Raw genomic sequence first — 23,901 nt, forward strand, 5'->3', positions numbered from 1 at the left:
TAAAGTCACGAATCACATCAATTTGTTTGTAGTGCAGAAAGACAAGATAAAGGTTTAATGTTTAATTAAGAATGCATTGATTTTGCCAAACATTCTCTTTGAAGACCCCAAATGAAGCGAAAAGTGAAACTGAGAAATCAAAAGCTTGTAAGCTTTTGTTGTAAGCTAAAATGCATAATGCAAGTTTTAAACCTTTTCTCTGCTGGTCAGCTGAGTATTTTGCCTTGAAATAATTCAAATCAGCAGTATTCGAAAATAGGGGGGGGGGGTTGCTAGCCACTGCCTCGAATTATGTGAGATCTGTTTATAAAGGGTGCGACTACATGTGTTTGGGTGTGAAATATATCAAAAAAAAAATTTTCCTTTCCAGATTAGGGATTTGAAAAAAAGAAGAAATATTTTGCCGAAGAAAAAATATTATGAAAATACAAAGTATGTAAATTCAATTGCTTTGTCAAATGACATGCAAACCAGAAAGCAAATATTTATAATGGAAAATTTGTGCACTTCTTGCAAACATAATGTGTTGTGATTCCCATGGTGCCTTCTCTTTCCTCCACACCATTGGAAAAGAATGTGGTTACATTCCATTTCCAAAGAGTACTAAATGAGAGGAAAGAGAAATAAGGAATCCAGATTAAGTGGACATTCACTTCTTGCAAATATATGTGTTCTGATTCCCACAGTATCTTCTCTTTCCTCCACACCATCGGAAAAGGATGTAGTTACATGCCAGAGAGTACTAGCTTTGAGGAAAGAGAAAGAAGGAATCCAGATTAAATTGAAGAAAAAAAGTCAGTTTATTGTAAAGTAATTGAATGTTATTATGAGTAATTTGAGTCACTTACAATGTTTCAATTACAATTAGATCAATTTCTCTTTCAAAACTTCGATTACAATTACAATTACTAAAAAAATGTAATCAATTACTCTGTAATTGAGCCCAACCCTGGTATCTGTAAGTTTTGTCTGCAGAAATAAATAAAACGACATTCACAACACTGTACTTAATCCCGCGTACGTCACTTTGCGAAACCACTATTCGCTGTTTTCATCACGTACGTCAGTTTGCATGATGTCATTATTACGTCATCAAGGACTTTCCATGTCTAATTTCTTTTGGAAGTGATAGACAATTAAATATAGAGTTGAAAAATGATTATAACTCAAAAACCAAAAAAATCAAAAAAATTGCCACTTACGTCGGTTTGCGAAACCAGCGACGACTTTAGCGACCGCAAGATGTCGCTATCCAAAATATCATAATCCTGGAATCGTTACTTTGCCGAACTGAGTGAGAAAATGAGTCTTTGTGATTAAATTTTAGTCAATTACAACATTCACTATCTGTTTAATTGGAGATATATATATATGTGTGTGTGTGTGTGTAAATTGTTTGCAATTTCAGAATAGATTGGAATGTCAATTTTCCTGATATAGGCCTATAATCATCAGAATATTTCAGCTCGCATTTTGCGATAGCATGATAAGCCTCGATAGGTGGTGGTTTCAGGGGGGCAATGCCGCCGCCCCCTCCCCCCCAACACTTGTGGCACACACAGAAAAAGGGAAGAGAAAAAGAGGAAAGAAGAAAAGCTAAGGGGGGGAATCGAGAAAAACTTTCAAGTCACTATAAACGATATAAAATTTCCGCTCAACATAATATCGTGCTCTCCAAAATTACGTGGAGCTTTTTTAATTTTTGCCTTTTCAAACCAAGATACACTTCTTCTCCTTCTTTTTCTTCTTCTTCTCTCTTCTCCTCCTCCTCCTCCTTCTTCTTCTTCTCCTCCATCTTCTTATTCTTCTCCTTCTCCTCCTCCTTCTTTTTTCTTCTTCTTTTTTTTTCTTCTTCTTAATTCTTCTTCTTTTCCGAGCGCTAGCTTCGTCAGCAAATTTCACGCATGCGCTGTAGAGCTTGCAAAAATATTACAGCGAAGTCATCGCGGAGAGAATCATTTCTACACTTTGATGCGACCGAAACTGTAGCGTACATCATGGTAAGCATTACAGACTTAATGGAATTTGTCACTTATTTTTAAAATTTTGTCGTGGATGATTTCATATGTTATAAAACGTCTTTCCATTATTGAATTAAGAAGACAAGAATGACCTCAAACCCCCTCAAACATGAAACAAAATTCCTCTCCTCAGTCCCATTCACCTAAACTCACGTAGAGTTTTAGTAGTGACTATTAGTACCGGTACCCCTTTCTTTTTTGATGGAATTGGAATTTGGTATTTTTGAATGATGCATGTCGATGAATTGAATGGCGGTGATTTTACTTGATTGCTGATTATGTCTATTTTTTCTTTTAATTATGAACCATTTTGTGTGAATTTAGTTATTGTTTATTGCAGTTTTTTTCTAAATTTTGATTAAAATTCTATCAAAACATCACTCTAGGCGACACCGCAATACTTACCCGTGTTAAGAAACTGAGACTCCACTCACGCGCATTTGGGCAGCCCTAACTTAGAACTAAGCTTTCTTTCCGTAAAAAATCTTTATTCTTATGATTCAATAAATGTTAATGAATATATAATTACTCTTAAATCGGTACTCACCGGTTCTTTTCTTGAATTTTCTGCCAAATTCCCACGCTTCTGGCTTCAATTCTGCGATGGATTCTGTTGCCATAGACAGCTACAGCCTACACATGCAACTCTATTTATAAATGGAGCGCCCCTTACGAGAGTTGTTAATGCCGCGGAAAAATTGTTAGGCATTTTGGCCTGTGGTCAAGGCGTTCTTTTGTTCTATTTTTTTTATAGGTATGAGATCGAAATCACAGCGACTATTCACACTGTTCCATAATGATTCCGAAAGGAGGTGCAGCACCCCCCACCCACATGGGAGCAAATCCCAGGGGGACACTTCCCCCTAACCCAAAATAGTAGGGGCACATTATCAAATGTCCCCCTACTATTTTTGTTCTTTTATATATGATGGAAAGAAATAGGCCTACATCATTTAAATCGAAGTAAAACATGTATTTTGGACGAGACGACCTTCTTTTGGGGGTGATAAACCTTCCTTTTTGTTTTTTTTTGTTAGTTTGTTTTTGTTTTTTTTTTTGCCTGTTTTCCAGCCCCTGGTCCCCTACCTTAGATTTCCACCCTTGCCTCCCACTACTCTTGATATTGTTTGCGAATCAGTTTTGTAAATTAAAGGGGAATTTCACCCTGATAAAAAGATGATGAAAATATGAGAAAAATCATTTCAAAATATCGATGAAGGTGTTATTTGACAAAAAATGGAGTTGATGAATTTAGAATGCTTGATTTATTGTGACGTCTATAACGAGCAGTTGCTCTATCCTAAATATAAAATGCCCAAATTTCCCATTTTTAATGGTCCGTAACGACCCACTTTTTTCTTTTTGATAACAAGTATGAATTGATATAGGCCTACTAAAATGTACCATAAAAATCATTATCATGTATTTCTTGACATTTCATTTACTTTTTTACCATAATAATAGCTGCTTGCAAAGGCCTACGCCGTCACAAAAAAACCCGGGGGCCGGGGGGGCACTTACATTGACGAGTGGATACCATGCGCGACCAAAAAAAACGTAAAAAGGATGTCCTTTTCACGATAGGGCACGTTACCTACGTAACGTGATAAGGGTGTCAAAAACACAAAAATAACGAAAAAAGGGTATCTATTAATTCGCTAGGAAAACCGTCGTGTTTAGGGTCTAATTTGCGGGGATGATAAAACAAAATCAAAATGTTTTATAAAGGATGTCCTTTTTGCTCCAACACTTCGTGTTTAGAGTCCGATTTGCGCGAGGTGTAGAAGGTGGGGTCGTACTAAACCAAATAAGGTAAAGCCGACGACCGAAGGACCCGTAACAATAAAACATTCCTGTACTTGTTTAGGGGTTCATTTCAGGGAATATTTGCCAAGAGTATCGTTTTGTTTCCAATACTTGTTAAGGGTAGGGTTTCACACGCCAATACTTGTTAAGGGGTGCATTTTCAGAATATGGAAATTACGTGTTTAGGGTGCTTTTCGAGACCCCATGGTCGCGCATGGTATCCACTCGTGAATGGAAGTGCCCCCCCCCCCCCCGGGCAAAAAAATAAATCTTACCTTTGAAAAAGATTGGTGGGGGATGGATTTTCCTCGAACGCATACCAATTTTTTTTCTGCTATTTTCATAATAAACTTTAAATGAATTCAACTTTGCACTAAATTTTTTCAAAATAACAATTTTTGACAAAATAACAAAATTACATCTCGTCATCATCATCATCACCACTATCATTAGCATCACCATCATCATCACCACAACCGTCACCACAACCATCATCATCACCAAGATAATTTTCATCATCGTCATTGCCATCATCATCTTTTTTTTCTTTATTTTTTCCCCATCCCTTCTTCTTTTTTTTTTCTTCCAATATTCCTCCTTTTTTTTAGAGCGGCACACCGTCATGCTCCCTCACTGATTATCCGCCTCTATATGCTTGGTGTTGTATAAATTGGCGGATACCTGAATGAAATACTGAAGAGAAAATAAGGAAAGGGAAAAAGTAAGAAGAAAAAGAAGATGAGGAGAAGAAAAAAAGAAAGCCAAACAAATGAAACAAAACAATGTCAAAATTTCGTAATAAAGTCTTCTACATGTACGTCAGTTTAATAATGATGTTTTCATTGAAATGAGAACAAAAAAAGAATTGAAACCATAGGCGGCGGAAGCGGGGACGTTCCCCCCTAAATTTGTTGTTGACCTTTTTTTTTTGCTTGTCAATTTATTTTCCTACGTCCCCCCTAAAATGTTTGGGTTGAGAGCCTTTTTTTTTGCTTGTCAAAATTTTTTAGGTTGTCCCCTCCTAAAATTTGGGGCTTCCGCCGCCAATGATTGAAACAAGACTACATTATAGTGTAAAGATATAGAGGGAAGCTCCGAGACAATAAAAAGGTTGAAAAAGAAAAAAATGTGAAAACACAAAGCTCTCACAACATGAGCATAATAACAAATAATAACAAATAAGCGAGGACAAGTAGCTGAGGGACCCCCCCCCCCCACTCTCTCTCTCTAGTTATCTATCTATCTATCCGACTCGATTATATAAGAGAAGAATTTACTAATCAAAATATTATGAGCAAAAAGCACGAGCTGATATTTTTTATGAATATTCAAAACTGATAGAGAGACGCAATCGAATTATTCGATTGCGACAAAATTGATGATCTGAGAATTTATTGTTTTTAGGAATTCATTAAAAGCATAAAGTTGATCAGCATTAAAATATGGCAGGCGCAACGCATGAGCTAAAGCTTTATAGGCATACACCGATAAAAAATTTTAAGTATTTTTGGTAATCATGAAAAAAATTGATATTTCATGAAAGAAAGCTCAAATCCCGAGGAGGAATATTCTTATGAATTGACTTAAAAAAAAACTGTGGTAAGCCCCATTTAATATTTGATTATAAGTCGAATAAAACAGTAAAAGCTGACAAACGTTCGCGTGATATTTGGCAACCTCCCCCCCCCAAAAAAAAAAAAATAAATAAATAAAAAATAAAAAAAAGTTTTTAACTATAATAATGATCGAAGGTAATTTTGTCTCGCGTAGAACTGGACAAATGAAAAAAAGATTGTCACTAAAAAAATGAAGGTAATTTTGACCCACGTAAAATTTGGCGAGCCCCCCCCCCAAAAAAGGAAAAAAGGTTTTAACAAGCAAAAAAAGGCTAAAAAGGAGAAAGAAGAGACAAGAATAATTATGAACGAAATATCCCCATTACAAATAATGCTGTGATCATCATAAGGGAGGGGTCGCATAACTAATATGAACAACGTATTTAATTCCAAAATATTTACTACAAATCTCAAAAGGGGGATCGGGCAGAAATGCTCACCCCCACCCCCACCCCCCCGATCCGCCACTGATTCCAATCAATAATGACATTTATCTGCAATACTGATACTTTGGAATCAAGATACTGAAGATTGATACGCTTTACATAAATTATGAACGTCTGACAAAAAGATAATCTGCCGATCACCTGACCGATCAGCTGACCAGTTCGCGTATCACTTCGGAGTTGATCACTCGTCGCAGCTGTGTGGAACGCTCACCGAAAATCAACAAAAAGGGCCTGAAATGTAAGTTTAATGATAATATATTTTAATTTGAACTACTTAATTAATACTTTTAATGTATCCCCACCAAATGAAAGTCATATCACGTAACTCCAATTTGTATTAAGGCGTACATTTACCAAAGTCTTGGGTTGGAAATCAGAACAGCATTGTCTAACCCATATTTTTGGGTAATGTCGCCTATGAGGTCCATACATGTTAATGTTTGGACCTCATTGGTACTAGGAGTGCAAAACATTTGCAAAATTTCCACTCTTACAATTACAGTAATTTTGTTGAAATTTGGACTAAATTTTAATTTAGATTTTGACAAACTGCATTAAACAATAACTTAATTCACTAAAAATGGTTCATAATTAAAAAAAAGATGAACAGATGGGGAATAAGGAAGTGACTTTGTGATTATGGAGTGTGCAGCGCGAATTCAAGAACCCGCAATATGTTTTGAAGCTGCCAAGCGCGAAAAATTAATCCTGCGAATATAACAGCGTTTACAGTAGCTGGGCCTGGCCTGAGGAAAAAAGTTGGATCGTGCCAGGCCGAATTTACAGGGACTGTCTCAGAATTTAAAGATTTCTCCACACAAGAAAAATCTTGGGAAGTTCATTGACATTACCCGTCATATGCTGACACCAATCGAGTGCGCTAGTCAATGTTGTTAACATATCAAGTTACATTTTATAACAAGATTATCGGAAGACGAATAAACAGTGAAATGTGGGAATTGAGCTCCCTGAATCTATATATTTGGTAAGAGTTCCATACAGAGATGCCAAGTTCAAAGACCAGCGATGCGTGAGATTTTCTGTGAATCTGAGTGAGATCACAGACATTGTGTAGGGATAGGCTGTGATAGTTGCGTGAGACAGAGATTTGAGGGGATGAACAAGAGTCCAAAATGCTTGAGTCTCACGCATAATGCGTGAGACTTGTTAGCTCTGTCCATATGCACCCCCACTAAAACTGAAAATAAAAACATGGAGAAGGTTCAGAATGATCTAGCCCTGATATAGAACATACAGGTATATGGGGGAGTGGAAATACATACCAAAATATGGCTTTATTCCGTCAAATTTCGAGCAGGACCTAGTGCGTGTAATTGTCGATAGACATCGGTTTATTTAGTCAGTAAAGGGACTGTGAGTCAAGACTTATTCTATCGGCTGATAATCATTAAAATACCCCTTCCGATATCAGTGCTTCTTGCTAGCATAGCGGGAAGAGGTCTTGACTGCAGATAAAACGAGGTGAGTTTGAGTCCCAACTAAGGTAAGCAACAGTAAAAACAATGATAGAAAAATCTGAAGTGGACGAACCAAAAGTCTCAGCAATCTTTTGTTATTTTTGGTGGGGGGTGCATAAGGAACGTTTTCCCTATATTTGGTGCTCTCAATCCCGGTAATTGCAGTCTTTGTCCCACAGGGGAGGTGAACAAAATTAATCAAGACATGATTTGTCTCTGTTTCTGGGACAATCTCTCTCTTGTATCCTTCCTCCGTTAAGGTCGGAGATCACTGGTATTAGTAGAAATGATTTCAGACACTCAATCTGAATTCTTTGACCAGCTCCAGAGCAGTTTTCGATTCCAGATGTAAATGAAATTTAGGTGATCAGTTGCAGTTGGGTCTATATTTTGTAGAGTAAATCTTGGCAAAATTTAGCTGGAATTTGTTCGCCAAAGTGGCTAGGAAAGTCTATAGCACCTGAAAAATGCGGAATCTGCATCATATATCTGATTCACATTGTGTGTGCGTGTGTATTTCAGTTTGTCAGAGGTGCATCATTCAGATATGATTATTTACGTCTGGGACCGACCTATAAAGGACAAGTCCACCCCAACAAAAACTTGATTTGAATAAAAAGAGAAAAATTCAACAAGCAATAACACTGAAAATTTCATTAAAATCGGATGTAAAATAAGAAAGTTATGGCATTTTAAAGTTTCGCTTCATTTCACAAAAAAGTTATATGTACATCTCAGTCGGTATGCAAATGAGGAACTGATGACATCCAAGGCTCGACATTAGCGGTGGCCCGGGGCCACCAAAAATTCATCTCGGGCAACCATTATTGAAAAAATGTTAAGTTTTGGTGGCCCGAATCGGGCAACCAATAATTTTCAAAGTAGCGCAATTTTTCTCCCGAATTTGCATGCATTTATCAACCTTCTACAGTTAAAATTGCAAGCCAATTTGTCATGCGCCTTTTTTGTTAATCTACACACAAATACACACACACAAAGATTGCATAGTCATGACAGTATGTAGGCCTACCGCTAGCATACAGTAACTATTATTCAGCCGGCCGTGCCGGCTGTCTGGCTGTGCTTTGCATGCATGAAACCAATGCAGCTAGCTGTGCGCGAGCAGACTATTCAGACCCAGGGAGCTGCGATACGAAATGTTACTGCTAAGAAATCTTCCCCCAGAACTTTGGAAATCTACGTCAAAGTCACATTTTACACCAATGAAATGCCCTTCTGCAGTCCATATTACTGAAACCTGATTAATTGCAAGCATTAAAAGGAGGAATTATGACCTCTCTTTTGACTCAAAAAGACCGATTTCCAAATGCATTTAATACACATAAAACACATAGGTGAGTACATCACAGTCCCATATGTGCATTTGTATGTATGTTGATATTTGGTTTATTTCGAAGCTGTGTCTCTTTGAGCCAAAAATAAATAGGCCGCTCTTTCTTTCTTGTTTACAAATGACTTCTTAAACCACTCTTAAGGAAGTAAATACTTTGGGAAGGCATTTCATTGATATGACATGTGAATTTTTTCCATCATTTTGTCAAATATAGGGAAGGAATTTTCTCACTGTTTTTTCCAGATAACTTTTGCCATTTTATTTTTTTCTTTCATTTTTTTCACAGTGATTAAACCATTTATACCCCTTCACATTGAAAATGCCTGATTAAAGAACATGTTTCTACTGAATAATAATAATTTTCCCCATTTTTTGATAATTTTGTTTTATTTATTTTTCTTAAATTTTCTTTTGTTTTTTCTCAAAATTTTTTTATGACCTGTTCTTTGTTTTTTCTTTCTTCATTTTTTCTTTTGTTTTATTTCACTTACCGTATTCATTTTCACAATTTTTGTTTTCTTTTTTCAATATACTATTCTAAAAATTATTTTTGTTTATTTCCCCCTTTTACACATTGTTCTAATTCTGCAGCATGTGATTTTCTCCTGCTATAATATGCTGGAAAAGAGAAAATAAACTGGATTTGGGGCCTGCATAATCTAGGTTTTACAATCAAAAAGGAAGAAAGGAAAAATCATTGTTTTGTAAATCTATCTGAGTTTGATATATGCACTATTTATTTACTTTACCATTATGAGTATGTGTCTATACGGAGATTAAAAATCTACACAACCTGGGAACAATACAATTCTTTTATTCTCTTTCAATCATTTCATATTTACAATGATAGAACAATTTATATATTACCACAAAATAAGCAAAGTAAAATAACAGCAAGCACGATTTACATACAAGATGTACAAAGAATAGTGGTACGTGTTGGTGATTGCAGAATATTTCAGTTTTATTCATTTTTAATTAATGTTTTTCTTTATATTTTTCGGGCCACCAAAATTATTAGTGGGCCACCAAAAAAAATTATTTGAAGGTTTTGGTGGCCCGAAAGGGCCACCACCAAAAAAAGTTAATGTGGAGCCTTGTGACATCACTTAATTTCTTTTGTATTTTATTATATGAAATATGAAATATTTTTATTTTCTTGTCATTGTCATGTGAAATGAAGTTTCATTCCTCCCTGCACACATGGAATTCCATTATTTTAACATTTTGTGCTTCAGACAAGGAGGTCCTAATCGTCAAATTCGTTAAAATTGAAATATTGTATAATTCAAACAATAAAAACAAAAGAAATAGTGAGTGAGTGACATCATCACCTCTCTCATTTGGATGTAACTGTCTCGTTCATCTAACTATTTTGTTAAGAATAAGCGAAAGTTTGAAATGTCAACTTATTTTACATCCAATTTTGATGAAATTTTCAGCATTGTGTTTGTCTGATTTTTCTTTATTGATTCAAATCAACATATTTCTGAGGGGGATTTGACCTTTAACGTCACCAGCTGAAAGATGTGACTGGGGCTCGAACCTCTGCATCAATTTGTAACTTCCCCACATAGCTAGGATTACAGGTGCACGTCACAACATCAGATCAGCTTTAGCCCTTATTCAAGATATGACCTAACCAAAATTTATAAGGAAGAGCTATTTGGTTTTCTTTGTAACTATTAAATGTCAACCGTTTTGATGGAAAATATATGAAACTCCTAGTCACTTGTCCACTTTTCATCCATAACCACATTGTGGGGGGAAAGGCAACGTATGAGAGAAATGTAGATGAAAGTGAAAGAAATCCACCACCATGGGGGTAGAATAAAGAATAACAATAAAGAAAAATAATAAAATTAAATTAAAAAACAATTCAACATTTGTATCTATTTTGTTTAAACCTGTTTCTTAGCATAATTAGAAAAAAAAACAGAAAATCTAGCCTTGTGTTAAGACACATAATAATTAAGTGTAGTTTGGACTGATTAAGACAGAAATTCTTTGTAGTAGGGAGCCTGTTATTTGGATAGGGTCTACCGTATTTGCTGTCATGAAGGCAGCAGCGGCGTATTTGCTTCAACCCCAAAATTGCGAATCATGTTTTTAAAAAAAATAAATTTGAAGATAAAAAAGTCTGCTAAAAAAATTCTGTGAAATGAATGCCAGAAATCCCAGGAAAACAAAAGTCGAACAAAAAACTTGGCAGGACAAATTTTCAACAATTGGCACAGAATGTCAAATAATGAGCGCGGGAATGAGTTTCATTGTTATATTTCTTACGTATTATTTCATTTTGGGGGGAAAGGCAACGTATGAGAGAAATGGAGATGAAAGTGAAAGAAATCCACCACCATCGGCGTAGAAAGAATAAATGAACGCAGAGGCAAACTTACGTGGCAGAGATGTGTTTCAAAGTTTTATTTCTTTTAGTTAATGTTTTATTTTCTTTGGAATTAAGAAAAGACCATCATGAGAGAAAAAGTTGAAATTGAAAGGATAAAACGAAAGTAAATCCACAAGCACGAGTGGTGTTTCAATGTTTTTCACAAAAAAAATGGACCAGTGACCTATTTCAAGGAAAATAACCTGAGGGATTAAACAGAGAAACAAAATTTAATGCTTGAAATCTTTGTACTTTCTTCTTCTAGGGTCAAAACCAATCAGGAGGACCTGGCGGTGGTGGAAGGAATGGTGACAAGAAAGATGACAAGGTTAGTAGACTTGATGCTGTTCCTGTTTTTTTTTTTTTATTATTAGTATTCTGTCATCATTGTATTCTGTCATCTTCATTGCTTTCATTCAACAGATATTGTGTAGCTTTCCAATGTAAAAAAATTATTGTCCTTCTGTTCAATGATTCTGATTCAATTTTGCAAAAACTTTACCCCAGTTCTCTTCTTTACATGTATTTATGTCTAGAATTTTTTTTTGTTTACTCCTAACATGCCACATTAATTTGTATTGAAAAAAAGTGGATTTTCTATTTGATGATTAGGAAAATATGGGAAAGCCTTGCTTGGTATAAATGATTGGAAATTAATCCACAGACACAAGACAAGGAATATTGTTGCTTAGCAAAGACTGTACTGCCAGCAATAAAAAGAAAATTGATTATCACAATTGCATAGATGATATGTACAATTGCACGAAGATGTTACTGTGACATGCTGTAAAGGGTTAAGAGAGATGGGGTAGAGATAAAACTTATTTATCACATTTTCTAATGTACATGTATATTAACCTTTTTGTTCTAGGACAAGAAGAAGAAGTATGAGCCTCCAGTTCCAACCCGTGTCGGTAAAAAGAAGAGGAGAACTAAAGGACCAGACACAGCTAGCAAACTACCACAAGGTGTGTATTTGATATAGCTTTGTAATCCCCTTTTTTTAACCAGAATGAGTGAATCCTTGAATTCCAGATTATTCTTACATGAATTCATTTGTTTGTTATTATCTATATTTTTGGTGTTCTTTTTACATTTTTTTAATGTAACTGAATATTATATGGCTTATATGTTGCTATGTCAGTGAAGAGTAAAATCTTCATTTTTTACCTTGGATATCATGTTGATTACACAATGTACCTATTCAAGTACCTGTACATGTTAAAGGTGAAATTCATCCTGAAGAAAAGTTTATTGTAAAAATAGCAGAAAAAATAATAAAAAATATTGGTGAAGGTTTGAGGAAAATACGGCAAAGATTAAGAAAGTTATTAGAATTCAAAGTTAGGATTTGTGACGTCATATGTGAGCAGCATTCCTACATAGCGAATGGTAAAAAATCAATGAAATGTCATTTTCTCAGAAAATTGATAATGGTTTTTACTGTGCCTTTTGTATATCAATAGACAAATCATTTCACACCCAATCATAAATAGAAAACAAAATAAAGTCATCAGGAACCATACAAAATTTGAAATTCATTGATTTTTTACCATTCGCTATGTAGGAATGCTGCTCGCATATGACATCACAAATCCAAAACTTCGAATTCTAATAACTTTCTTAATCTTTAACAGATTTTCCTCAAACCTTCAATGTTTTTTTATTATTTTTCTGCTATTTTTACAACAAAATGTTCTTCAGGGTGAACTTTCCCTTTAAATGTCAGTATGTCTTTTCACCAGAATATTAGGCTTGGACTTGGGGATACATTTTGAATGATATTTGCACTTTTAATTTTGTTCAGTTTATGTGATCCCTTCCCCATCTTAATTTTTCTATTGTCATTTGGAAAATGGCAAAGGGCCGTCGAATCATAATTGGTTTGTTGTACATCTATCATTTGCAGTCACCCCACACACAAAATGCAGGCTGCGGCTTCTGAAGATGGAACGCATCAAAGATTACTTATTGATGGAGGAAGAATTCATTCGCAATCAGGAAAGACTCAAACCACAAGAAGAGAAAGATGAGGTAAGCATATGCTCTTCTCAAAGTTACTGTAGATTATTTGCTAGACCAAGAATTTATCTTGTTTTACTACATGTAGTTATACATTTAATTCAAATTTAATGCAAAATACGTAAGTTTTGCTGTATTCTAATTGGTATTTTTATGAAATCAAAATATTGATCACGCATTGGTACAAAAAAAAAATATTGAAAATCTAATTACTTGGGGCATTTTAGTCTAAATTAGTACTTAATATATTGGTATATTCATGTATTATTTTAAGAGCACTTTTATGAAACATGAAGCATTTAAAATGTATATAACATCCAATCTGTTTTCATCTTATTTTTATATGTTGTATGCTAATTTCATTTATTTATGCACCCACTCATAAGCAAACATTTTATCTGCAATTCCTTAGCTCCCTTTTCCCTCTGCACAAAATAGTTCACTAGACAGATGGCACACGATAAATGCTGTATTTATTGTTACTAGCAACGGATTTATGTTGTCAATCTGTGTTTGTAGGAAGAGCGTTCGAAGGTAGATGATCTGAGAGGTACCCCAATGTCAGTAGGTTCTCTAGAGGAGATCATTGATGATAATCACGCCATCGTCTCAGCATCAGTAGGCTCAGAATACTATGTCAGTATCTTGTCTTTTGTTGACAAGGATCAGTTAGAGCCGGGCTGCACAGTCTTACTTAATCACAAGGTCAGTTCAAACTGGGAATCAGTATTCATCAATAAGTGTATTTTTATTCAAGTATACTTCTACTCTTACTTTCAGACAAATACCAATGTTTTTATCAACCGTTTTTATATTTCGTGTACCACTGTGATGTCCATACACATAAACATGATATTAATATATCTTTGGTAAATTCTACCACTGGTAATTGAGCAATTATTAGTTATATATCAATGAAAAACTACTATTTTTTTACTAACTAGTTTTATGTTTTAATGCTCAAGAAAGTAACAAGTCACTGCTGTAGTAGATAAGTTACAATTTGTTAACATTGAACAAAGGAGATGAGCAGCTTCCCATACTTGTTGCATATTGTTGGCTTATGTCATTTGTTATTACTCTTCATTTCCAGGTGGGACTTTAATTTAAATCCACATTTTTTTTAACACCCCCCCCTCAAAAAAAAAACTTTAATTTTCAGAGTATTCATTTTCATTAAGATCCGTTGGCTGAATTTTTGGATTTTTTTTCTGAATTCATGAAACAAGTTTATTTCCTTTTAAAATTTAATTTGTGTTATTGTATGTTGCAGGTGTTAGCTATTGTTGGAGTGCTTGGGGATGATACAGACCCAATGGTATCAGTGATGAAGTTGGAGAAAGCACCACAAGAATCATATGCTGACATAGGAGGTCTTGACACACAAATTCAAGAAATTAAGGTATGTTCCTTTCTAGGCGTAAAATTGATATATGTTTTTGATTTATTTGAGAGCTATATTTTGTTTAATTTTCTCTTTATTCTAAATTCATTTTGAATTGAACTCGGGGCTTACTTTTGTAATACAACACAACTCTGATCGCAATGCCAACGCTACTGTGATGTCTCGTTCTAACTAGTATTATTACAGTTACATTTATAGTGATAATTCATTATTAGTATAATTACAATTATGATTATGATCATCTAGCAGATGTCTCATTCTAACAGTGGACAATCAAGTTGCACTGCATTCTAAAAGTACTCCGAACTCACTGAGGGGTGACTCGTCCCTAAGATGTGTATTTCTTGAATGTTCTTCTCATATACTGTTTATTTGAAGTTTTGCTGTTTTGTAAATTTGGTAGCTAAAGAAATAAAACAACAACATAATGTCAAGGTGATTTGGATGTAGCTATCTTTCCAAAGTAAGGCTCAGGAAAGATAGCTTTTATTTTCATATAGTTTGTTTCATCCATTGAAAGGAAACATATTTCTCTTTGAAAAAAGTGCACCTAAACTGAAATCATATGTATTGCTTACTTTGTAGGAATCTGTTGAGCTACCCCTAACCCATCCTGAGTATTATGAAGAGATGGGTATCAGACCGCCTAAGGGTGTCATTCTGTATGGAGCACCAGGAACAGGTGAGCTTTCTCTCTCAAATCATCTGCACCTTTCATTATCATGGTTTTAACTCTTAAATTAAGGGGCTGATCTTTCCTTCATGACATTTTCTGTATATATTTGTTTTGTGAGAAGCTCTTGCAATGATGTTTTATTCCTTGAATCTTGCACATCTTAAATCAGATTTCAAAGTTACAGATGATTTTGTTTTGTATGTCTGCATTACAGATAAAATAAAGCACTTTTTTATTTGGGTCAACAAGATCATATTATAAATTTCAATAAAATCTTTGTTAAATGTCATAAAAAATTTGTTTTCTCCATGGTGAAAAGCATGTATTCGATCCAACTTAGCAATTTTTTCATCAATAAAGCATTGATTTGTTCTAGAAGACTTACTGTATTCTGTTAATGGCTTTACAGCATAAATATGTGCATGATGTAGCTTCTTTTAACCTATATTATTTTTATCCTGATGTCATGAATTAGGAATTCAAATAATTCCAATGTAATATCTATTTTACTGTCATATGGCTATCGAATGAGGAAGATGGCCCAAAGCTTCCCATATAACTGGAATCAGTATCATCTTCCATCATAATTTCATGTCACTGACTTATGCCAGATTAGATGAACTGTGATTATATTAATTGTGTGTAGACCATCCAGCTGAGTCTAGACTGTTTGTAATCATGTCTGCATAGTACAGTCTTCAAGTATTCATGCATTATTCTGTATGCCCCTTATTTCAGGCAAAACTCTTCTAGCTAAAGCTGTTGCCAATCAAACTTCGGCCACATTTCTTCGAGTTGTCGGCTCAGAACTCATTCAAAAATACTTGGTAAGGTTTGACTGTACCTTTTCATATTTCACTAATTTGCTCATCCCGTTCACTTATATTCTAGTTGTTGACATTTTCATTTGCTGCACATGAACAAAGAACCAAGTTAGGTGTCGTCAAACTTGAATATTTTGAAAATTGCAGTATTGTAAAAATATCTATTGACAGAAGTTGGGCTGTTATATGATGAATAATTAATCAAAATCATTATGTTTGTCTCTATTTTTTCTTCCTCTGTGATATCTAAATATTGTAAGGATGCGAAAAATGCACAAGTTTGGCTTTAATTTATAAATGTGTGCCTCACTTCTAATGAATCTGAAAGTAAAATGTTTTTAAAAGAAAAGTTGTTTTGCCTTTCTTCTTTTCTCTTTCAGAGTATTCTACATTAGTAGAACCTCCCAGGTTTATCCATCTAATCAGTTAGGACTTTGACTTTTTAATTGACACATGATTTCATGAATATTGATGTTTTATTGATTTTTTTTAGGGTGATGGTCCAAAGCTTGTAAGAGAGTTGTTCAGAGTGGCGGAAGAGCATGCACCATCAATAGTCTTTATTGATGAAATTGATGCTATAGGAACAAAGAGGTATGAATAACACATTAATATCAATTGATTAAATGTAGTTCAACAGTTATAATGGCACTGGGGGAGGACAGGGCTCCTTCCACAAATTTTTGTTTTATATATTTTATTGCATTTTTTATCAATTTGAAACACCCTTGTTTTCAGCTCAGTGCCTTCGCTCTCTTGTTAGTACGTACTCTTTGGCAATTTCATTTGCTCCCTTAAAAATAAATAACCTCATACGGTAAAGTTTAATTCGCAATTCAGGTTGTTTTTATTGCCAATTAGTAGTGAATTGCTTGGTGATGAAATTGTAAATAAGTACACTCAGTACTCAGTTGCAGTACGACATCTGTGATGCAGTTGACAAGTAAACAGTGTTCCTAGCTGCATGAGCAAGCTTGCTTCACCTCATATCTCTCCTAATGGTCCAAGATTGAGAGTCTTTTCAAATATGCATCACATTATCAAGAGATGGGCATCCTTGGTAAATGTGTTTTATCATCATAAGTCTGGGATTTTACTGTGTGCAGCAGAAAAGCTAAACAAATTGGTAATGCATTGACTCCTTCACACCATTTCATAAATTGTATTCCCAAACACGACATGAGGAGAATGTTAGTCATGCTAGCCTGACTCTGCATCGCTGAGGTTGCGTAAATGATAAAAAGAAACAGTTTATTTTTTAAGGGACTACACAAATATGACAGTCAATTGCAGATTGATATTGATTTGAATTATTCACAGGGTGTCTTGTTGTACATGTAAATGAGACTGAAAGAAAAATATTAATGATATATAATAATAATAATGTAGTTCTTATATAGCGCATTTCAGACCTGAAAGGACTCTCAATGCATTTTACCAAAATAAAAAAATATACAATATAAGGAATTACTTAGAATAACGATTGGCAACATCAACATTAATCAGTTACATACATGTATGGCATAAGTATTTGGAAAGGCCTAGTTGAATGCTTCGTTAAAAAGAAATGTTTTAAGTTGTGATTTGAAAAGTCAAGGATTATTTTGTGATCGGAGAGTACTGGGGAGGGAATTCCAAAGGGTTGGGGCACTGTAGGAGAAGGACCTTTCGCCATGCGTCTTAGTTCTTAGTCTGGGTACTTGAAGGAGTAGTTGAGTTGATGATCTAAGTGTCCTAGAGGGGATGTATGGAGAAACAAGTTCAGAAATATATTGAGGGGCAAAACCATGTACAGCATTCAATGTTATTAGAAGGACTTTGAAGCGAATTCGTGATTTGATAGGTAGCTAGTGAAGTTCTTTGAGGATGGGGTTGATGTGGTTGTGTTTCTTGGATCTGGAGTTAGTCATTGTTAGTCATTATATTTAAATATTTTACAACATATTCATGAAATTTAGACAGAATCTAGATTTTATTGTATTTTTTTTTAATGTGAACAGGTATGAATCCAACTCGGGTGGAGAACGTGAGATTCAGAGAACTATGTTAGAACTTCTCAATCAACTTGATGGGTTTGACTCCAGAGGTGATGTCAAGGTCATAATGGCTACTAATAGGATTGAGACGCTAGATCCAGCCCTCATTAGACCAGGTAAACAAATTGATGTGTTTGTAACCAAGTTAATAAAAAAACAGCTTGTTGCTTTTTATTCTAGAAATGATGTCAAGGTCATTATGGCTACTTACAGATTTGAATTGATTAGAAGAAGTAAACAATACATGTTTGGTTAAATCTGACCCTATAACATAAAGCTTAGCGGCATATGGTGGGACTGATTCTATTTTTTTAATTATTTCCTTGAATATTGTATAAATCGACCCCACAATCAATTGCTAAGCTTTTGTTATGTGCCCTATACTGAATTATTGATCGACTGATTTAAGGTCAACTGATGCAGACTTACTTGCGCATAAACTCAATTCTTCCTGCAACTGGTACCAGATGTAGTTCATACCTTAGAAGTACAAGATTTCAATAACGTCTTTCATGTTATCATTCTCAGGTCGTATTGACCGTAAGATTGAATTTCCTCTCCCCGATGAGAAGACAAAGAGGAGAATTTTCAACATCCACACCAGCCGCATGACCCTTGCTGAGGATGTAAACCTTGATGAATACATCACCTCAAAGGATGATCTATCAGGAGCCGATATCAAGGTTTGTATTTTAGAAACTATTATTAAAATTGGAAGAGGATCTGGGAATCCAGGCATCCATGATTCTACTGAAAGGAAAGTATTCACCATATGTTTGTTTTAATATTGCTTTAATGCTCTCAGACTCTGTTTGTTGAAAATTGAAACCATGTTGAAGCTCAATTTCAGTTTTAATAGGACCTGGAAAAAGGGAGCATCTAAAAGGCAAATATGAGAATAACATCCCCCTCCCCCCCAAAAAAAAATCATCAAGATGAATATTAAACAAATGCGATACGAAATAGGCCTATATTTGTTTTGTGACTGTATGTCGAAAATCCCAGTTTGGTTGAGATATTCTATGCTTGGCTTGATGATGTCAATCCAATGACAGGCAAAATATCACTTCTTGTTCCTGCTTTTTATGTCTTGCTGCCAACTATCTGAAAATATGGTCCTGCCAAAACTGCTTATGAGCTCTATAGGTCAAATCCTGTCCACCTCAACAGGAAGTTTATCTGAATATTTGAGCGGAGATAAACTAAATAAGCATAATACTGAAAAACTTCCTCAAATGGGATGTAATATTAGTGAGGTACAACATTAACCTTTAATGTTTAATCATTTTAGTCATTATTTAATGGTTTATGTATTTTTTAAAGTTTACAATGTGCTCTTTTCTCTTTTTACAATTTGTCAATCACTTAAAATATCTAAAAAGTTTATATTTTGATCTTTTTACAATATTTCTATAGGCTATCTGTACAGAGGCAGGTCTTATGGCATTACGTGAGCGCAGGATGAAGGTGACCAATGAAGACTTCAAGAAGTCGAAAGAAAATGTCTTGTATCGAAAGACTGAAGGCACCCCAGAAGGACTCTACCTTTAAGATCGATGTCCAGAATTTATTAGTTGGATGAGGGAGGGGAGAGGGGGGGGGGGTACCCAGGCATGTTAACTTATTCCATAAATGAATTTTGTTCAAAGACAAAAAAGTGTCTTTTGGGGGTTTCATGACATTTGTTACGGTGACCCGCTCTGATGGAAAATCTGTATGTTAAGCCAAACATAAAATCTAATTTTCAAATTTGAATAAACCCTAATCCTTATCTTTACATTATTCTAAATCAAAAACTATATTACAATCCTAACTCTAACCCCATGCAGTCTGAGAAAGTAAGACCAGAGAAAATGTCTCAGGAGCAAATGTCATGTAACCTTATTTTGTGCTATTGTTCCGTTCTAAAGTAATTTTTAGGGTTGGATTTAGCTTCTCTGATTAGGGAAGTGATTACAAAAATACTAGTCTGGTATACAGCTGTGCCATTAATCTATTGACACTGATATGTTATCTCCCTTTCTATTTATTATCAGGTGTGTTAGGATTGGTGTCCTGGGTAAACATCTCTGATTAGACAGTCATTTCATGAAACCTCAAATTGATCCCTTGGGCTGTTTGGATAGGCACTATGGGGTATAAACATTTTTGTGTCACTGTCATAAATCAAATTTGCGGTTAGTTTTGTTGTAAGGAAATGTATTTGTCATTCCGTGCAGGGGCCCATTTTCATGAACACTTACTGGTACAACTGTTGTGACTTTGCCATTATGGCAACTACCATGGTAACCTTGACTTTGATTGTTGCCATTGTAGTTGCCATAATGGCAAAGTTACAACAGTTGTAACTTTTTATGAAACGGGCCCCAGAAATGACGTGTGTTATTTCTACTGTACTTGCATACATTTTTATTTCTACATACAAGGTAGAATGAATCACAGACTCTTGTATCATTAAGAGCTGTGATTGATCCAGATCAATTGCAATGTCAAGATTGATCGCAATATTGATCTCAAAACAAGTTCACAATTGAGATTTGACCGGGCATGGTGGCTCAGTGGTAGAGCGTCCGCCTCATGAACGGGAGGTCGTGGGTTCGATCCTCGGCCGAGTCATACCAAAGACTTATAAAAATGGGACCTTCTGCCTTCTTGCTTGGCGCTCAGCATTTAGATTGGAGAAGGGTAATGATAACATGTTACGTTATGCAGGGCCCGCTGGTAGAGCAGTTTCCTAACTGAAGTGGCTACCCTGGGTAAATAAAACATTATTATTATTATTATTATTATTAATCTCATGATGCAATTAATCTGAGTCAATGACAGGTCTTTAATAAACAGGGTCCAGGCTACATCTTCAAAAGTAATAATAAAATTTTATATTGAATAATATATTCACATAAGGAAAACAAGTTTGGTCAAAGTATTAATATTGGGATATAATTAACAAACGACTAAAGGGGGAGGGGTGTTGTGTAGATCCTGTGGTGTTTTATAAAGCTGTTCATAGGTTACGCACAACTTCATGCAGTTTGATTGTTCTTAGCGCTAAGACAGATATATAGGAATATATGTGTATCATCTAGCACAAGAAAAGGTGACATGTTATGTGTTAAGTCATTAAAAATGATGACCAGCTTTAGAAAGCAGCCCCCTGGCTTGATTGGTTTTGATTTTGATTAATTTTTTCAATTTCCATTATGATACGAGACCGGTTACACCAAGCTATTCAAATTTATGTTTTACACTGTGATTGTCATTGCCATAATTGAATCGACGTTGATTCTTGGAACTCAGTTTGCTTATGTGACTTTTTGCTATGTCAGGAAGTTATGATTCAAGCTTTCAAGTTCATCAGAGTGATGAATTATATGAGTATTTTCTATGTTGATAATATTTGGATTCCAGTTACTTTCCATGTCAGAGTAAAAGCTTATGTACAACCAAGACTTAAATAAAACATAAAAGCAATCTACATGTACATATGTGTATTTTTTTATCATCCTTTATTCATAGTCATACATGATTACCATAATTATTTAACATTTACAGGTTATATTAATACTGCACCATCAAATTAATATTTCCATGTGCTCCATATAAAATTACCACTTATTAAATAAGATTTACAAATAACCAACAACTCTTGCTTACAAGTTGTAACAGCCCATTAACACCAAATTGTCATCCATATACACATTGCACCATTTAAATTGACTCGTAGAAAAAAAATAAACCAGTCTTTTGTGAGAAAATATTCAAATTAATATAGCCTTCATGAATACAACCATACATATACATATAAAATTTCCAAAAAATGCATACACCCCAACCATGAATGAATTGACATGTTAATTTATAAAACACATAACAAGCTGAGATAATATATGCGTTTTGTATCCTCTGGCAAAAGGTGCTACTTGAATTAAGTTATAATAATTATCTTATTCAATAGAGCAATTTACAATGCTCTAAAATGTGTATGGAAGCTTAAAAATGCCACCCAATTGTTAAGATAATCTCGGCAGATTGAGATCTTATGACTAAAAAAACCAAAGCATAATTTCTTGGATCTCATCATGAAGACATGCCTTGGAAGAGATGATCAGATGGTGATATTCTGGATCTTATCATGTCTACATCTTTTAGAAGAGACGATTAAATGGCAGGATCTCAGATATGGAAAGCAGAGACGATATGATCCTGGATCTTATGTCTAAATCCTGTCTTACAAAGAGTAATGATTGATCTGATCAATCACAACTATGGACGGCCATCAAAATCTATTATTACAAAGCAATATTTGAGCAATTTTTTCCCAAAATATGTTCAAAACAAGCCTTGTGATGTAAAATTCACTAAAATGTATGTACTATGGTATAGTCATAAATCACTAATGTTACAAACACTGCACAAACATTACTGTTGTTTACATTCTCAAATGTGATTTGCATGTTTACTAATGGCTACAACACAAGGGAGATAATCCTTTACCAGACATTTCAAAGGATGTTTTGCACATAGCACACTTAACATGAGTAACCTTTCAGTCATGAAACCTTTTGTGTACATAAACAGTAAAACTACTTGTACAGATACCTACTTTGAAAGCTTAAATAATAACTCTGTGCATGGGGTGTGTACAAGATCTCATTTCACAATATTTAAAGCACAATGCAGTTTTGATAGGCACTCAAAAAACAAATTATTAGTTTCTTTTTAACCAGTAATAAGCCACACAAGCAAAACTAGGTTGCTGCAAAGTTTCATTCTTTTCAATTACAATCCAAAATATTTTGTTATAAATTTGTTGTCAACTACTTGTATTCATCTCATGAGGGAATAGTATCCTGGTTTTGCCTCCTGTCTTGCTACTGATCAATATAAGAAACCACCAATTGTTTTTGGAGTCCTATTAAAACTGAAATAGAAATATAGAACAATTTTCAGTCAAAGCATTTGAAAGGGTCAATTTTCAAGATAATGATTTACTCAAACCTCTTATCTTGCTCCACATCTGATAAAATGAGAAACTGCAACCCGTCAAAACTTTGAGATGGAATTTTCTTGTACAGGAATCCCGGTTGATGCAATGGTTTTGAATTATGTATTTTACAACATACCTGTACACTAGACACTCATTAGCTTACATTTACTGACTAGGCATGTGACTCAACTGTCTAACAAAATAACAGGCTGTTGAATATAAAAATTAAATTCATACAATTTCCTGATCATGATTGAAATAATGACATGACAATGAATAGCAATTTCCTCAAATACATGTATTAATTATTTATGTGTCGTACACAACCTCCTGTTTTCCTGTTTGAAAAAAGACTTGCCACTGTGGACAATGTCTTTAGTTTGATTCAAAAACTGCAATATTCTCTTTCAAGTGGAAAGTGAAAACAATCATTTTTAGCTTTCACATGGGTTTTTTATGTTCTTTAGAAAAAATACATACTGTATGATTAATGGTCATTTGCTGCAAAAAAAAATCAATATTTGCCAGTTACCTCAAGAGTTTGTTCCACACTTCAATCTAACAAGTAACGACTAGAAGTTCTGCTTTATCTTTTAACAAATAATGAGGTCAATGTACAAAACAATAAGGAAGGAGAAACTTTTAATATCACATGATATAGGAGCAAACAGTCTAAATGAACCAGTTAATTGTACTCCTACACATAAGTGTAGGAGTACAATATGTTTTCAAGTTCTGTAACATCATGGTTTGAATAATTGTCCATGGCATTTGAAAGCAGAGTTTGAAGTTTGTTTCGACAAATTTCAAGCCATCATGATTTGCAATTAGAATAACT

At 34.6% G+C, this 23,901-nt stretch overlaps 1 protein-coding gene across 1 annotated transcript; it reads left to right on the top strand.

Annotated features, from left to right (window-relative positions):
- Positions 1-1,905: 1,905 nt before the first annotated feature.
- Positions 1,906-19,820, top strand: LOC121418830 (26S proteasome regulatory subunit 4). Its single transcript, XM_041613004.1, has 12 exons — positions 1,906-2,000; positions 11,379-11,441; positions 11,985-12,081; positions 13,023-13,147; positions 13,655-13,840; positions 14,409-14,537; positions 15,126-15,222; positions 15,955-16,043; positions 16,534-16,634; positions 18,041-18,192; positions 18,605-18,759; positions 19,493-19,820. The coding sequence occupies exons 1-12, from the start codon at positions 1,998-2,000 to the stop codon at positions 19,625-19,627; spliced, it is 1,332 nt and encodes a 443-aa protein (XP_041468938.1). The 5' UTR covers positions 1,906-1,997; the 3' UTR covers positions 19,628-19,820.
- The last annotated feature ends 4,081 nt before the right edge of the window (positions 19,821-23,901 follow it).

Source organism: Lytechinus variegatus, chromosome 7 (assembly GCF_018143015.1).
Source record: "Lytechinus variegatus isolate NC3 chromosome 7, Lvar_3.0, whole genome shotgun sequence".
Taxonomy (NCBI): Eukaryota; Metazoa; Echinodermata; class Echinoidea; order Temnopleuroida; family Toxopneustidae; genus Lytechinus; species Lytechinus variegatus.